The 18,219-nt window shown below is 40.4% G+C and overlaps 1 protein-coding gene across 3 annotated transcripts in view; it reads right to left on the bottom strand.

Moving 5' to 3' along the window:
• Positions 1–2,833: 2,833 nt before the first annotated feature.
• rgs6 (regulator of G protein signaling 6) overlaps positions 2,834–18,219 on the bottom strand; it is a 53,554-nt gene continuing 38,168 nt past the window's right edge. For all 3 annotated transcript variants that reach the window (XM_086019516.1, XM_086019517.1, XM_086019518.1), the window contains 16 exons: positions 17,908–18,004; positions 16,473–16,523; positions 14,894–15,000; positions 12,188–12,239; positions 11,595–11,659; positions 10,643–10,719; positions 10,128–10,209; positions 9,926–10,000; positions 9,089–9,190; positions 8,920–8,981; positions 7,271–7,381; positions 5,646–5,771; positions 5,109–5,295; positions 4,602–4,691; positions 4,097–4,150; positions 2,834–3,580 (listed from right to left, as the gene is read on the bottom strand). In XM_086019516.1, coding sequence (XP_085875642.1) covers positions 3,530–3,580; positions 4,097–4,150; positions 4,602–4,691; positions 5,109–5,295; positions 5,646–5,771; positions 7,271–7,381; positions 8,920–8,981; positions 9,089–9,190; positions 9,926–10,000; positions 10,128–10,209; positions 10,643–10,719; positions 11,595–11,659; positions 12,188–12,239; positions 14,894–15,000; positions 16,473–16,523; positions 17,908–18,004 — 1,389 coding nt within the window. In that variant the 3' untranslated portion in view covers positions 2,834–3,529. The remainder of the gene's footprint in view (positions 3,581–4,096; positions 4,151–4,601; positions 4,692–5,108; positions 5,296–5,645; positions 5,772–7,270; positions 7,382–8,919; positions 8,982–9,088; positions 9,191–9,925; positions 10,001–10,127; positions 10,210–10,642; positions 10,720–11,594; positions 11,660–12,187; positions 12,240–14,893; positions 15,001–16,472; positions 16,524–17,907; positions 18,005–18,219) is intronic.

Raw genomic sequence — 18,219 nt, 5'->3', positions numbered from 1 at the left:
TCCAAACCAAATTTACCAGTGTGTGCATGAAAAAGGTTAACGAGAATAAACAACGACCAATCGCCACCAAATTTCACGTGCACATCTCAACCTGTGCCCACATAAATCTCTTAAAATATCAAAACAAATCGCTCACGATGAAGCGTGAAATGGTACAATGTCCATAAAATCTCAAACATTGGCGTGATCTTTTTGATATTGACAAAACAAGTCCTTTTTTAAACTTCCCGTCGCGTTTTGAAAAACGAATTCGGACGTTTTTACATTTTTAGTATCTGCTTCCAAACCCAATATTCAATGACCAAAAGTTAGTAAACTCCTCCCAGACCGAATCTGCTTCTGTTAGCGACGAAAAGGTTTCGTTAGCCTTCTGAAAATCATGACAAACCAGTATTTTGACGCCCACCCAAAAGAAAAGCGATCGACGAAAAAAAGTCTGTCCGTCTCTTGCTCACCGCGAGCTGTTGCCATGGTTACAAGGCACGCACATCGCAATCGTTAGCATTCTGAAGATAGCTTCACATTTAAACGCAGATGTGCTCTCCTTTCCCGTGTCCTCGTTAATAGTTATCACAGAAGAAGATAATTATACAACAACCCTTGACTGCTCCCTGCGTGCTGTTTAAAGGTTTATTTACCGTAACACCGGTGCTAATTTTGGTTAGCATGTCTGCCTTTCACTGTATGATCTTGAAGTAAAAACGTTTGCCTCTTACTTGTAGAAGTGGTTGAAGAATGCCCTGCCCTGAGATCATCTTGAATGTAGTAGCTCGATGAGAACACGTTTAGTTAATTTGCCTGAATTCAGATGACCACTGCCGTTTGGCTATTGTACACAGACTTGTGTATTGTACATACATATTTGACAATATTGATATCATACCTCTTGTCAGTAATCCAGTCTTCCTGTTGACGTTTCTAAGGATCCAAATCTCCAATCACACGCAATTTCCCGCACACTCGCCCGCCTGTCTGAAGTCTAAGTGTACTTCTCCATCACCACAACTTGTTCAAATTCACTTAAAACTTATAGTCGCGTAAACTATCAAAATATTTACACTCCCTAGCAAATGTTGTTTACACCCACTAGCTGCATTCGCAAAGGCGAAGCACGCCCCGCCGCATGGGATTGTGGGATATACTACTAATTTTAGCACCATGGTCGAGCACACGATTGTGAACAAAAACATATAATAATAATAATAATAATAATAATAACAATAATAATAATAATAATAATAGATACACGACAAATTAATTAAAATTAACCATTGAAAGTCAGACATTGCTTTTGGATTGTGGTTCAGCAGGTTTCCCTTTAAGAAATTAACTCATGAGACAGGCCTGGACAAAAATGAGGGAGGTTAAAGACTATGGTGACATACAAGATTGCATTTTCTTTTAGGCTGGTAATAAGATAACAAAAACATTGTGGAGAAGCTGCCATTGCAGAAGAAAGATGAGAACAGACTATTCAAAGACACTTGTCTTTCAGGGCACCAGACACGGAGGTCTCCAGCGAAGATGTGCGGCATTTGCTAACCCAGATGTCAAAGTTGGTCATGTGAATCTAATTTACAAATTAGTATTCTGTGCACCAATTACATGTGGCTATGTTAATAATGTGGCCACAAATAAAAAAAAAAAAAAATCTCATGTACTGTTTGGATGTCCATTGATGTTAGTGGATCCATTGCTGGGAACTGTTAATATTTTATTTTAAATGAAACAAACAATTGAGGAAATCCTGAAGTGAGAAGGTGGTCCATCTCACATCCTCCATCGACAGCATAGCTTCTTAGAGCAAAGTGAGACACCTAAAATTTAAGCTTATTCATATACGAACATTTTTAAAAAATCTCAACAATGTATTCAGAACACTCCTGATCTTGACTGATCTTACTGAACCATTCCCTTTAAGGGGAACATGCATTTAAAGTGCATAACGGCCATGGGGTTTAACACAGTGAAGCACAAATCTCAAGATAATGTATTCCAGAATGGGTACCAACAACAAAAAAAGTAATTCATCATTGTTGTCACCAAGCCTTTTGCACACAAAACAGAAAAGGTCTGAGTGCTTGGCATTTTTATTTAAAAAAAAAAAAAAGAATAACTTAAGAGTAAAAATCGTCCAGGCGAGAATGTTGTGTCTTCCCCATGGTTGTAGTGTCGTATTTATGACCGAAAATGCTACAAGTTGGAAGACACCTGTGATGTTCTTTCGACGAGACATTGGTTGAACATGTCCATATGGTCAAATTATTTTCAATCTTTTCTCGGAGTACTACCATGTTTGTCCAGGTCTGTTTCATGAGTTTATTATTATCATTTAAAAATGAAGCTGTTCAATCATAAGCTATTTTTGATTTTCATTAGTTAGTTTCATTCAAGTTTTGTTATTACTTTTCTTTTATTATTATTATCATCATCCTCATTATTATTATTTTAACAGAGGAAACCACCCTTTTTTCCAGGTTACAATACAGTTCACGATATCGTCTTCAGGCGCTATACGCTGTCGCCATCTCCTGGTCATTAGGAGAAATGCTTTCGGTGACAACTTCCAGGAACCTAAAACCAATATATGAGCCGTATTTTGATTTGTGTCTCGTGATGTATTCTATTTTCATTTTAGAATTAAAAATTGAACATTTAGCAGTTTTAACATGACTTGCCTTGGTCAGCTAAAATATATATTGTATTATCCTATTACTTGGATAAAGGCTAAAGATTAAATCTGTGCATACTGTGTATTTAAACACACACACGCACGCACGCGCGCACACACCCCCACACACACGTTTGCTACTGTCCATAAAAATAGGCCAAATCATTGTCTTGTGCATTCCCCTTTTATTATTATACTCTTCTTTACATAAGAATGGTTGGAGAGTCGCCCACTATATTTGAAGCTGTGGCTGTATGAAGTGGAATGTTTGGAAGATTGGAATACATTGGAAAATATCAATGTATGCGTCATTTTAAGCATTACAGCTTGTGTTTTGTAAAGTGATCAGCATACAGAGTTCAATTGGTATTTTTCCCCACTTCACCTTCACTGTTTGTGCAATGTTCCAGCAGATCCACTCAGAGTGGGAAGTCATCATGAATATTTTCCCTGTCAATTACAGTCTCCATAGAAAGTCTAACCCCAGCATTAAGCTCATTACGTTGTCAGCCAAGGTTCATTTTCTTTACATCAATCAAAGTAAATGGATAGCTTCGGTAGCTCGCTAACGTAGAAACGTGAGTGGGGAAAGAAATCAACCAGGTGTCTTGAACAAGTACCACTTTTGTACTTTTTTTGTGTGTGTGTCCCCCGCGCTGTCATTCTTCTGTCCCAGAGTCCATTCGGATGATTTATTGCATGCTGTCGGCCTTCGTCAACTCATCTGGGGAGAGTTATGAAGCGCGGTGGCGGTCCGGTCCAGCAGTCAGGCGCCCTCATGGCCTCCCGCACAACACCCCAGACGCGCACGCCAGGGTCCTTTGGGTACCATGCATGCAGCTCAGAGTCCAGACCTCGTCAGGATGACTGCATGAGGCCCGTCAGACGTTTGCCAGTCAACGACTTGCCCTAATAAGACACAATTCATAAAGAATATTTCTTCCGAGAGCAGAGGGCAGGAAGTTCAAGTACAATGAACTGTTTGATTACAGTGTTGGCATGTATCCCCCCCCCCATGGATAACTGGCTTTATATCAATGCGCCAACCAGGGCTAATTATGCCTTACATACAACAACAACAACAACTCGTATTGTTCAATGCAAAGCGCATCATTTCTCAAACTACTGGAAAAAAAGAGGCTTTTTCCTCAGAGAAATAACAGGAGCTGTTAAAGTACTGTAAATGTTTGCGTGTGTACGTTTCAGTGCAATAAAAGACCAATTGATCCTGGTAGTTAACTCCTAAAACAACATTACAAGATCGCCATGCATGTGTGATCTAATGAGAGCAATACAAAAATATGATCAACAAAGGTATGCGTGCTACTGTACTAGTGTGCTACAGTATACTGTACAAATATCTCTCTTGACAGTTATTTGTTTGTTTCACATTGTCACTGTTGTAAATGTTGAGTTGAAACCTACCACACTGCGTGTGAACTTCTCCAGCGAGGTCCGTCGGCCCTGCTCTGTTTCCAGCTGTAAGAAGAGAATGATTAATATGGGAGGAGATCACAGCTACAGCTCAAATGTTACAGGACAGAACATGCACAGTTGTACCTAGTAACCTAATTTGCAGATGCGCCGGCGGGGTGGGGGGAGGTGGGGCGCGTTAGGAACGCCCAGTGAGTCGTAGCGTTTCTACCAAATTCACAAACATGCTGAACTAGACCTCTGCACGAAAATTACGATGCACCCCTTTTTACGCCAATCACAGACTACTTTCTGTTACCAAATTGTCAGATGAGTCAGGGGCAAGGCAACTCAGCGCGCCGGAACACCCAGACAGGGGCAACACGACTTCAAACACGCTAGACTTGACTTGCACAAAAATGAAGTCACGCCCGTGTCACGCCGAGCGTACGGGCAGCAATCTACCAAAATAGGGCCGTTTGTCTTTTTGTCTTGTGTTATGTTCTGCTAAACAAACCTTCTTTCTTGAGTTCAGCAGGTCCTGGTAGATGTTGGAGCGCAGGAAGCGAGTGTAGCTGTCACTCTTCATCAGCTTGTAGATGTGATCCTGAACACACAGCACACAGATGGGTGTAGATGACCAAAATGAATTCCACTAGTCATCTATTCCAGTTTTCTCATTTTGATACATAGTGGATAGAAGCACAATAGAATACAGCAGTAGGTGCGAAAGCCATTTTTTTTGGGCGAAATGAGCCCTACAATTGACTGCCAAGTATCATTGGATAATTTGTACATAGAAAAGCCTCCACCTAATAAATACGTTACCGGCCTTGTACACGGACAAACTAGTGCACAAGTAGGATATCAAATGACAGCTTTCCGTATTACTACTATTGGATGCCGAGCATTATTTGGAAATAAACACGACGTGCTACTATACTGTATGAAGAAATATGCTAACTGCAGTCATTGTTAGCGTTGCATTCCAATGGTCTTGACTCCCCCCCCCCCCCCCACACACCTGTGCGTCCTCATAGCTGTAGCGTCCAGGATCTTTGAGGTTGTGGCTCGTACGCTCATAGCTGTGGGAGTCCAGATTGATGGAACTGGGAGCCCCTTCGGCCAGGAACTCGGCCCAGATTTCCTGCGCTCTCTGTGCTACTTCCTGCTGTGGGATTCTCTTCAGGTCCTGCACGGCCAACCAGAAGCTACACAACATTCAATCGGTGAAACACTGCTCAGTGTTGGTGATCAAACGCCACAAGCGATACAGCTGATATGTCCTCGTAGGTGATCTTTCCGGATTGATTTTTCCACTATTTGTTTATATTCAAGTTCTCAAGTGGTAGTGAAAATAAGTGGTAGGAAAATAAGTCATGTCATCACGACTAATAATAATTGTAAAGGATTTTGACAATGCATAATAGAGAGATAAATAATTTCCACTTCAATGAGGGACCCGTCACTTGTTCTGACATGGAAAAAACAGTTAGAAATCATACATGTTTTTTGTTTTTTTCCATTCGGCAAAACAAGCAGCGACGCGCCGTGTGCTCACCGCAGGTTTTCAGAGCTAAACTCGGACTCCAGGAACTTGAGGAAGAGATCGCGTCCCGCTGGGTCTTTCAGAGCCTCTTCCAGGGAGAAACCCCACTTCTTCACTCTCTGCTGACTAGGCTCCTTGCTTTGGGTTGGCAATGACAGAGTGAACAGTTGCATATTGTTTTTTAACGTTTTTAAAAATTTTTATAACTCCAAAGGTCGCTTTATACGTAAGTTTAACTTACGTAACCCATCAGTGTACATCTTACTGAACCTACAATGAGTATAGGTGCTAAATAATCAAAACATGAAAAAAAAAAAATACAGGTCATTCTCGCCGCTCTCAAACGCTATGGGCGTGTCCACTGTATGCTCCGAAGCCACACCCTACCCACCTGTCAATCAAATACCACTACTATGACCTGGAAAAATGGTGCTACTTCATCTATCTTGTGCATCTACATAACTGCATGTTTTTGTTGGGAAAAATATATTCGCCAAAGCCTCCAATGGCTGAAAAATATCCCACTGCGTGACTTGAGACAACGAGACACTCTAAAGCGGCCACACTAACAGATTATCCGAAGAGAAGATGCTTTTTCGAGATGTAGCATGGCTAGCTAGCTAATGAAAGCTCGTATGGTTCTTATGAAAGTGGGGATGGGGCCATTATTAATATTACAAACCATTATTCTGAATAAATGTTTATTTGAACATGAAGAAAAAAAACAACATTTTTTTTTTATTTTCAGGGTCAACCTTTGACATACTTCCATGCAGTCTGTTCAAATTTTATTTGGTTCAGTTCATTTCCATCATACAGCTACCCATTCAGTAGACATCAATACTTTGACATTGTCCTTTATTGTCTGTACCACATAAGTGGCGCTCTGCGATTTGATTTCGATTGATTAATCAGAGTGACCTCTGAAATTCCTTTTGTGCTCCAGAAAAGAGTCCATTACTCAAAGTAATTACCTGTAAATATGCCGCACGGAGCTTTATGTAGCTGTTAAATCTACTGCACCGAGCTCCTTTTATTGCGTCTCGCTGACACTCATTCACTGCAAAAAGCCGCTTGATTATTTATTTAAAGAATACGTCCGCTTTAAGCCAGCTCGGTGACAAGAAAATGAAGACGAATGTGTATTTTGTGAGTGCACGTGCACTGCAGAGGCTGTCTATAAATAAATCAAACCAAAACCAATTGTCTGAAAAAAAATCGCATAGGCCCATGTACACCTGAGCAGAAGTCACAAAAATAACACACAAAATGAAATAAATATAATATAACGAGAAAAATAAGACGTAAGATTGGAATTTTGACAACAATGTCTAAATTCGCATGCAAACTGATATAAAATAATCACACTATGAAGATTAAAAAAGTATTACTTATTATCTTTTAAAAAAAAATTTAAGTACCGACACACAACAGAAAAAGCTAAAAAATAAAAGCTAAAAAAAGAAAAAGCTTAAATAAAAATAGCTAATTTTAACATGTGGGGATAAGCGGTTTGGATAACGGATGGATGTTTGAATACATTTTCTTGAAAGTCTCTTTTTTCAAATTTCTCCAGCAAAACCTCCCACCAAAAGTTTTTGGAGTACTGGAACTGATGGCGAAAATAATGAGTGTACCTGGCCTCCAGGTCCCAATAGGATTGGTCATCACTGGTCCATGGGTTCGACGGATCCTGCGGTGTCACCAAGGGATCGTACTCCAAGTACTGCTCAGTATAGCTTATCAGACTGACACAGACATCACACAAGACAGGAGACACAAAACACTAGCATGTCATAGTTTCGAAAAAATTAGGTACAGTGGCTCCTTTTTAAATCCAGCTCAGTATATTTGTTACAGGGGAAGTTAACCCAAACATATTTTTTTCAAGAATATGTTATATTCAAGCCCACTAGTTGGAAACAAGGCATTCTGATAAATATTGCGTTTGTGGAATAAGAGTTAATCCACTCGTTTTTAGCCATCTATGGGGGCGGCCATTTTGTCGACTGAAATCACATCACAACTGCTCACTGCTCAGGTAACGACCAATCACGGAAGTACAGTTCAGTTATATTAACTTTTTAGTACAATGCATTTGAATGTAATCGTTTATAAATGTTTGTTTTCACTCATGTATTATGTCAAATTTGTATTCAGCTTTAATGTGTATTACACTTTAAACTTTATTTTATTTATTTGTATTTTTTTTTTTTACCCCATTTCATATATTTAATCAAACTGTCAATGTTTGAACTGTGCATAACATTACAGTATCTTATATTGAGAGAGACTTTTAAGAGAGACATTTTTCGACAGTTAATTAAAGTGTCTATTTTATTCTGGTTATTTTATTTCCCAATCATCAAACATTTTACACTAGAAATTTGTCTTGTAGTTGGTGAGCTTATTAGTCGGTCTGCGTGTTAATCATTTCTGACCATTTTTGGTTATCGGTGGCTGTTACAAAAAAACAAAAACAAAATATTTTGGTAAAAAGTACAAACATTCAATGATTTTTTTTTCTCCAGAAAAAAGTAAAATAAGCTGTAAGAAATATAAAAATACAAATGTAACATGTTAAAATAATACGGATTTCCTTAATGATTCATTGTATGTTTGCTAGTTGCTGGAGTATGTTTGGAGTTGCAAATAGACATGGGGGGTTAAAAATCAATACAGTATACAGTATGATGCTTGTCGTTACTGTTCACGATTGATGTTCTATGGCAAGTTGTTTCATGGGTTAGCGGTCCAAACGTGCTCTGTGAAGCACCAATTAACTCAGGCCAATGAGCCATGTCAGCAGGTTAAACGGTCAAGGGGGCGCAGTGGCAGCAGTGGACCACTTGGCCGCCAGTAATGGCAGCTTTGCTGCTCCGCTAGAAGGTAATGACTATGCCCACTGACTTGAGGGAGGGGACAGAAGCGGGAGAGCTCGCAGGGCCGATATGGGAGCTCGAGTGTCACAGACAAATGCAAGTAGGCAATATTTCCATGAGTATTTCATTATTTTAGTTTGTTTGTGGGAAGTATTGTGCATTTCTGCCCAAACTCCCCTGCATCCATATTCAATAGCACTTGTCCTCATTAGGGTTTCAAGTGAGATGGAGTGTATCCCAGCTGAATTTGGATGAGAGGAGGTGTACACCCTGGACTGGTTGCCAGCCACTTGAGGTTTTATTCTCCAGGAAAACTTTGTGAATGGCATGTTTGGAGCCCACTTGCATCCAAAAAAAATCACATCAGGCACTTCACATTTTTGTGCTTTTTTTTTTTTTTTTACCTTTCAGCAACTTTGGACATTTTCATACAGTGCCGATCGAGTTGGGCATTCAGGAATAAGATCTGGAAGTGGGAAATAAATGGCAAGAATGCATAAATGACTTCAGTTATTTAGAACAGTTTCTAAATGTGTGATGATGCCATTGTTTGTTCACCAGCTGTACTGTTACCTCTTTCTCCACATCCTCCTTAGTTCCCTTCCTGGAGTGGTGAGAGGGAGTATGGATCGGACTTCGTGACTGCGTGCCCTCCTCTGCCAAACCGTACACTGACTGGCCCCATTGGAGGATGATGAAGAGCATGTAGGGAAAGGGAGAGACAGATTTCACTTGTACTGCCAAGACTGTAGCAGTGAAGTATAATATATATAAAAATAAATAAATAAAATAATCATTTTAGATGTGGGCAACAAATGATTACAATATCACAGGGATACCTGGGAAAAGTTTAAAAACACAGAAATAAGAATGTGTTCAACACTGTAATCACATCCTTGAAAATTGGTGGGAATGTGTGAGAGCAGACAAGAATTTTTTTTTTTTTACATAGGCTACTAATCAAAACAATTCAGTGCTTAAAAGTTTGTTAAAAACATTTTCATCTCCAAACAGCATACACCACCTAAAACGCGTTCATTTTTTTTTCTGCTAGAATGAAAAACATTAGTCGCAAGGTCAAACTGTGGCCATCATAAAAACGGTATCAACTGTGGAAGAAATACTTTGCAAAAGGGGACGTGGGGAAAATATCCCTTCAAGTGCTTTTATTTAAAAAAAAAAAAAAAAAATGCTGACTCATCAAGTGTGAAATTAAAACAACAAACAAGTAAATCTGCACTTCCGCACTACTGTTCCAGTTTGTGTTTGGTGATGTGTTTGTTCGCCAACTTTAGAAAACTTCATCACAATAAAGAATATTCATTGTTTACAAATAGGCTTTGAAAAGGCACGTGTACATAAATATGCAAAGCATATAAAATATATACAAAGCCGATTTTAATGGAGTACCTTCTTAACCCTATGAGGATTCTTCATCCGTCTGCATTTCCTGATGTCCATCTCGGTGGTGTTCACACATCCAGGCTGTGGGAAACACCAACATGGAACCTTAGTGGTCAACACTCGAACTTTCTCAAAGGGTGCTCAAAGAAAGAGATGTGAGATAAGGTGTGCGGCAGTATCAATCCCCCGTGTGCAGGTAGAGGCTTACCACGGGCCGGTGGACATCCCAGAAGGCTCTCTCCTGGCTGTCGAGGATCTTCCTCTCGGTTTTATCTTTTTTCCTGTCAATCCTGCGGAGGAGATCGGTCGGGGTGAGAAATACAACCCCAAGCCGTCCTGCTATCAGCGCTGGATGAGGAGCATGAATCACCACTTGAAGGTTGTGAAGTCTCCGAGGTATGTGTACTGATACCGACAGGTAATATGGGGGATTTGCCAATTTACCAGGTAACACTCCGCTTTAACGCAGTTTCTATTTACACTACTGGACAGTTGCAGTCGTACATTTTCTTGTCTTTCAAGTTCAGATTGAAGCGACACAAACGTTTTGTGCAACAAAGAAGGAGGGAGCTATTTAGCATCCCAAAAACGATTTCACTTTTATCCAAAGTGCATACTTGTAATATAATCTAACGAGTGGCACTGTAGCTTTATAATCATGCTCTGATGTCATTGCCTTTTGTTTTATTTCGCCTTGTTGCCGTAGTTACAGATCCCACTTACTTGACCTGGGCCTCAGCCTGCATGTAGATGAACTCCCACTTCCTGGCAAAGGCTCTCTGGAGCCTCGCGAGGTTCTCCTGTCGAATAGAATTGGTATTGTTAGCTCAAAGACAAAAAAAAAAAAAACAACTAATAGTCTTGTTTATATGAGGATTAGTGATCCATAACAATTAGTTAGGACCGTGGAAAGCTTACCTGCCACCATGCGTGAAGACACACAATACTTGAATGTACAGTTTCTCGTGAGAACTTAACACAGCGACAATTGATTACATAATTCTGAATGTGTTTGATTTTGGTGAAAGGAGGAGCCTCAACAAGGGCTTTTAAGTGAAGAACGTGAGCAGTCACATTCAAAGCAGCATACTTGCTCAGCGTGGTCGTGCGTCACTACTTCAAAATGAAAAAAAATAATTTCACATCTTTTAAAATTGTGCTTGCCTATAGATTTGATGATGGTTAAACACGATTACATTGAAAGTTGACCGGCCTATATTTAGGCTATTGTGAAAAATGGCTGTCAAAATTTCAGTTTCATGCCTGTCAAGCATGTCCCACTAATACTGTACAGTAAATGTAAGAGCAGTGCAACCAACAGTCAGTATTTCTAAAATTTTCAAACAATTCAAACTGTTGAAAAGCCTTGTATGGAGTTTTCAAATTGGGGGAAAAGCCAATCACTTGCATATTCATCAAATCACCAGAAAAGTTTCCAGCATCACATTTAAATGAATACTGTAGTTAAAAAAAAGTTTTTGAAAACAATTCTCATGTTTGGCTGCTCATGTAACCCCCACATGACCATTTAAAAGTTGGACTCCTCTGTGATGTAATTCAGCTACAGTTTGTCACGGTCACATCCGCTTGAGCGTGACCTTTGAGGGGGTATTTTAGCCCAAGCTGGACAAACGGATCAATAAATAATAAATTCAAGGAGCTCTTTGGCACCTACCGCCTCATAATCTGCCAGCTCCAGCCTCGTTTTATTCTGCATGGTCCGCTTGCACAGATAGATGGCTGCGGGGTACACGGGGAGCATCACAACAATGAATGAGCTTGCATTTTTACAGTACACACATCCATCCAGTCGACCATCTAAATCTTCGTCTTCTTCTAATCAGTTTCTCTTCACTGTTGCTTTGGGATTATCGGGTCGAGTGCGGGAAAAAAAACAAAAAACAGCAGGCCTCTCACACTTCATCCATCAGGTTGAAAGACACCAAGTGGAATGACGACGGGCTGATCCCGTTGACGTGTTGATTCAGCATGACACCGTGCAGTTAAGTGTGTGCCATGTTGTCTGGTTCGGATTTGTTTTAGCATAACTCGAGAATTTCATTCAATTTTGGGACAAATTGCCACATGTCACATTAAGTGCCATTGACGGATATACTTGTCTTTTCACAGTCCAACCATCCCAGGAATTTATTTCTATTTTTTTTTTTTTTTTTTTCAATTTTTGCCAAACGTTAAGGTAAAAGAGGGTCTGAAAATGTCTGGCAGTGAATGAGTTAAACATACAGTATATAATGAAAGTATTTTTACCATAGTCTGTGTTTTCGGGCTCCCAGCAATTAGAAGGCCAGAAATATGGTGCCTGTGGAAGAATACAAAGATAAAACAGGGGAGTAAAAAAAATTCGGAAAGGCGGTGTTACTGTACTTAGAGTCGGCTTTACACAGCAGACTCAATATGACACATTTTATCCGTTTACATTCAACATTTTGATTTTTTTCTATTGTATGTGACAAAACACTGGATTCATCAAGGGGCGTGTTGAATTTTTCGACCCGCTTAATAACTTAGGCATGAAATGCATTTACTCAGCCAATAAGTGCGCATCATCGCCGAATGCCTTATGCAGAACTCGGAAACGCTGCACGGAAATGCACTCTCCAAACTTTTGTACAAATTTAAAGCGATGGCTTATTGGGCAAAGTGAAAGCTCGCTGAGATTCCCTTGCGGTACTTTCCGTGCTGTGTGTGATCAAAATATTTTGCCTATCTAAATGGAACCAATTCAAAATAGCTGACTCCAAATCCCCCCGTATGAGAGGCATCCCGGGGATTTGCAGAGGCGAGGGAACATTGCAGCAGCACAATAAAACGAGAGGCAGTGAAAGGCGCAGGATACACAATGGCGAAGCAGGGAAAGAAAGCCGGCAGTCAAAGAATAAACAGTCCTCCTTCTGTTTTGTTTTGACATACTGTAGCACACACGCTCTACTTGAAATTCGACGTCAATTATATTTGGGCACTATTTTCTTGACTGGTGGTTTTGCGCTTTCCTGTGACTGTAAAAATGAAATAAACAGTGATTATCCTTGCGGACTAGCAAGCGGCTCACCTCTCCCTCCGCTTTGCTTGTCTTGTCTTGCACTTCACTTTGAAGCCAGAGAAGCAAGGTCAAAGAATTGCGACGTTCACCGCTGTCTGCCTTAATTAAATTGCGGCTCCGGCTCCAGTGGAGATTCGGCCTTTCCAACGAGTCAAAAGCAAACACGGCGATTCGACACAAAGATCATTGTGATCTTTCCATGCGCTGCTTTTCCCGCCGAGGAACATTGTTTCGTTTTTAATTAGGACTTTCAGGATAAAATGCGGCACAATTAACGCGCGGCTTCAATAACGCCGTCGTATTTGCAGATTATGAAAGACGAGTGAGATATCGGCACTCATTTATCTTCCTTTTGTCCCCGACGTGACTGGTTTACCACTACTACTGAAACGCGTCTCGTTGCAGGCTTTTGGCAGCCGCCAACTAAGTCAACTCTAACCCAAACCAGCGCTCCTTGTGCGCTTGATGAATATTTGATCGGATCACCATTCATTTTTAATAAGGTCACTGGATCCTAACATAGAACTGAGGATGCTGCAAACGGTGGACAGGGCGTTTCATCACCCAGCGAGATGAGGGAGTAATTCTATGACAAGCATGCTAGTCTTCGTAGTTAGTTCGTTGATTGATTAATTGGGTTGAGCTACTGTAAGTGGCAAGGCATCGACTGTTATGTAGAGATAGACCGATATGGTTTTTTTCAGGGCCGATACCGATTATTAGTAGCCGAGAAGGCCGATAACCGATATTTGGAGCCGATATTCATTTTCAGTAAAAAAGAAAATATTGGCATCAAAATAAAAAAAATAAAAAAATAACTCAACTTTGTTGAAATGCCTTTAAGTATATTCATAATGGAGATTTTTTTATTTTTTTATTACTACACATTTTTGACAATATACATCATCAAATTCAAAAAATTCAGCGAGCACCCAGGGTTGTCAGCATGTCTTAAAAAGATCAATAAAAAATAGCTCCATATAGTTTTCCACAGTAAACGAAGTCCTCCAAAATTTCAAAATGACAGAAAAGTTAAACTTTCAAATATCGTGTTTTTGATTTCAACACAGTTTGAAATTGATTTATTATCGGCTAACCGATCTTAAAAAAAGGTTGATGCCAATATTCGTCAAAACAATGAATATCGGCGCCGATAATCGGCCCGGCCAATAATCGGCCTATCCCTACTGTGATGTCACAATTACAAGTCTATTAAAAACTGTCTGTGTTTCAAAGACAATTTTATGTTTGTACGGTGTCGTTAGGCGTCAATCAAGAACACTTGATATTGAACTTGTTGTGGGGAATATCTTCTACTTTTGTAAGCCTGTGAATATTCTCATTCATCCTGGTCACTTCATTCTGAAGGCGCTGAATCGATCGCAACTGCACTGTTCTGGTTGTCTTAGAGAACAAAATCCAATTGCGCAAGATTCGATGCCCTGAGAAGAACTGTAATAAAGACTGGAAACCACCAAGCGTTGGCTTGTTAGTGTATTTCTTGCAAGAAAGAGAACAGATCAAACACACGGAGGAAAATGCAATCCAACATGGCAGCTGCATTCACAGCCTTGTGATCTTAAATATATACAATTGTTTACAATTACTTGGAACAAGGCGCACAACATTAACCTTGAATAATGAGCAAAAAGTCCACGCCGCTTACCGACATCTAAAGACAAACATTATCCGATCACATGTAGAAGCCTGTCCTATAAATGTTCATTACAAAATGGAATCGGAGTGCTGTATTTGTTTCTGATTTTCTGTCTGTTTGTTAGTGAGCTAACTAGCACAGGGAGGATGAGTAAGGACAACGAGACTACCACGTTGAGGTAACGGTTAATAATTTCTTTGAAAAGGTGGCAAAAAAAACAAGAAAAAAAACAGTTTGACCTTGATGTATTGCTTACCTGAAAACGATAGAAGGTGCCATCGTCCTTAAGGGAGAGGACATGGTCGGAGATGGGGAAGAAGTAGCCCTGAGCTGCAATCAGGCTTCCAATGTGCATGGCTTCAGCTGAGGGAGAAGTGGTCGAACAGACATACGGATCACAGCAAGTTCCACGACATCAGCCTTGAGTTATTTGCGGTCAAGTAACTCAACTGGGATGCTTGCGAAATGAAACCGAGATGGTAACGTGCGTTGGAGAACGGTCAGTACAAACAAGTTTATCCTTGGATAAACTGTTGTAGCCTGAAGACTCCAACTTCGAGCGAGACTATAGCTTTTATTGCTGACGTTTACATGCAGTGACTCAGTGTCCAGGCTGTGGGCTTCCACAATGAAAACAGCTCTCCCACCACCATGCCCGAGGGTCTGTTAGTGTCTATATTTAGCTGCATACTGCCAAACCATATTTTCATTTAGGCAACTCGAGAAAGCACCTGCAGTCTTACACTAGAGGCCAACGATACCTTTCCAGTCAAAATAACTACTAAATATACGGCCAGACGCCTCCTGCTCTGGTTGCACGCTTGACATGAGAATTATCTGATAAGCTACACTAAGTACTGAATGATATTTGTATGTATGAAGGTATCCGTGTGTATTCAAAGTCGGCAGTGGTTATCGCCACCTCATTTAATGAGGGCACTGGCTTATGTTGTTTGTTGCCACGCCGGCCAAGCGCAGTGATAACGCACAGGTCGCTGGATCCACAGATGGGAGTGAATCACATTTAACTGAAAGGAAAGGAGCCGTTTTGATTGATGCTGAATGGAGTCGGCTGTGTTCACGCCCACAACGGCGTAAACAGTCCTTTCGTAAACAGTTGTAATCAAAATTACAAACACCTGGTCGAACACGCCTCCATGCAGATTTAAACTGCTCCTCGAACCGGATTTGCGAAAATAGAGCCCTATAGCGCTGCATTTCAGCGCTACACAGTACTCAGCCTTTGCACGTTTACAGCAGTTATCTTCAAACATGCACTTTATAATGTATTTGGTCATGGAATTTCACCTCAAAATGGCTTTAGAAGCAACACTATGTGTGACCTAATAACAAATAAACTGTTTGTTCACTGACTTGTAAGGGGTACGTATCTATCACAAGTGGGATGGACAACTCTCACATTGGCATCAGCTTCAGGGGCTAATGGTACCGTTTACACTTTAAAGGGGATATTTTATAGAAAAAATATTATTACTAATTTTTGGCTACGATTAGCCCTTGCTTCGGTACGATAACCCTTGCTCCCCATCACTTAAAAGGCTATTATGCGGAGAAACTGAAGCTATTTGTTGGACTGTCTGTGGCATTTTGCCTTGTTTGTTAGCATCAAGCTAAGCAGACGTTCAAAAGGCTAAGATGTGTGATTGTTTTGAAGGCACAAAGTGTGATTGTTTTGGGTTAAAAAAAAAAATGGCAGAATGATGACTCATATTTTGAATAAACCCTATGGTGGTATCTAAACCACTCTAATGTATATCCGATGATGTTTTTAAACCAAAAAAAAACCAATCAGAATCTTCCTTTGGAAAACATACCTGGATCTTCAATAGCAAGGTTCTTCATCATCCACTGAACAATGTCTGTACCTGTGTCAGATCAGACAAAGACGCAGTGTGTTATTTGGTACAATTCCAAACAACTTGAAAATCCTGTACTGAAGCTTAAGACAATTGACAAAATGTAAAAGATAAAGACACAAACATGATATAGATTAATGGTTCAGAAAAAGTCACATTTCAGGGTTGTACAACTTAACGCTGGCTATTAATTCACGTCGCCGATATACTGTACACGCACTTCTTCTTACTCTTCTTCAACCACTCTCCCTGTGTTCCCAAAGGAGCTGCTGTTATATTCTCCATCATTTATTACTTTCATCGCCCTTGGCACCCATCGGGAAACGATTGTGCACCTCCATCCACGACTGCAGTAAAGGCTGCTTTATTGATATGATCTGCTTATAAGGGTAATGCATTTTCCATTTGCGCAAAGGAGTCAGACAAAAATCTATTAGGGGAAAGCATGACTTTTTTTTTTTTGCAGATTACAAAATAAACAGGATCACTGTATCGTGGGTAAATGCAGCAAAACGGTGAGAAGTGAGGCAGATGTGCGGAACAAAAACACCGCATGACTCACTGGGAAATAAACTTGGATGCACACCGGGAAATGCACAGATGCACACGCACACACACACACACACACACACACACAACATTGCGGAGCGACAACGCACATACATCCACACACATCCACATCAGCGGCTCCACTGAAGCAGTCAGGGGTTGATTGTCTTGCTTAAGGGCACCTTGACAGCAGGAGGACGGCATTACTCATTTTATTTCCACGCTCCCATTTTCTTTTGTGTACGTTTAATTATATGTTTACTCCAACTTCACCTCCAGCTATTTAAAGTGGAAGTCAATCCGAACATATTTTTTTCAAGAATATGTTCTACGCCAGCCCACTAGTTGAAGCAAGGCATTCTGATAAATATTGCGTTTGTGGAATAAGAGTTAATACACTTGTTTTCAGCCATCTCTGGGGGCGGCCATTTTGTCGCTTCTGTTTTAGTAGCGTAGTGTAGTTGTGATGTCATTTTCAGTGGACAGAAAGGACAAAATGGCCAATCCCTGAGATGGCTAAAAACAGGCGGATTTTGCTGCTTAACTCTTATTCTACAAACGCAATATCAATCAGAATGCCGTGTTTCAACTTGGAAAAAAAAAAACCCGACAACATTTGGGTTGATTTCCCCTTCAAGCCGCTCGACGCTGATTCGTCACAAAGGCAACACAGTGCTCGCCTCACAACAGCGCACAATGAAACGCAGCTGCAACATGCTACTTGTTTCTCAGGGCTTCTGTTTTAATAACAAAAGACCGAAAAAAACGTATGCCGCAAAGACGTTATGATTCATGTCGATAAACAAACTAGGTATGTTTTAATTTAGGACGCATGTACACTTACCTGTGACAACACTGGGGATTTTGGTCATGAAGCTTTTCACTGTCCTGATGGGAACACCCTCCGTCTCATCTTGGATGAGAGTGACAATGTCTTCAATCTGCAAACGGTGACAAACAAGAAAGAGGTAAATGAGTGTATGTTTCTTTCTCCATTCATTCCCCATCATTACATAGCTGATTTTATGCAAAATAAGGTTCATAGTTGAACTGAATGAATATAAAACAATATTTGGGTTAAACCAGCAGAGGGACTTTTGATTCAGTCTTAACTAGTTTGCTGTCTAAATAAGGACAAAATTGAGTCAGCTATTGG

The sequence above is a fragment of the Filicampus tigris genome, chromosome 20 (assembly GCF_054856515.1).
Source record: "Filicampus tigris isolate MCC_2025a chromosome 20, RoL_Ftig_1.0, whole genome shotgun sequence".
NCBI classification, from domain to species: Eukaryota; Metazoa; Chordata; class Actinopteri; order Syngnathiformes; family Syngnathidae; genus Filicampus; species Filicampus tigris.
The sequence above is the reverse complement of the archived record's forward strand: the minus strand, read 5'-3'. Positions and strand labels throughout refer to the sequence as shown.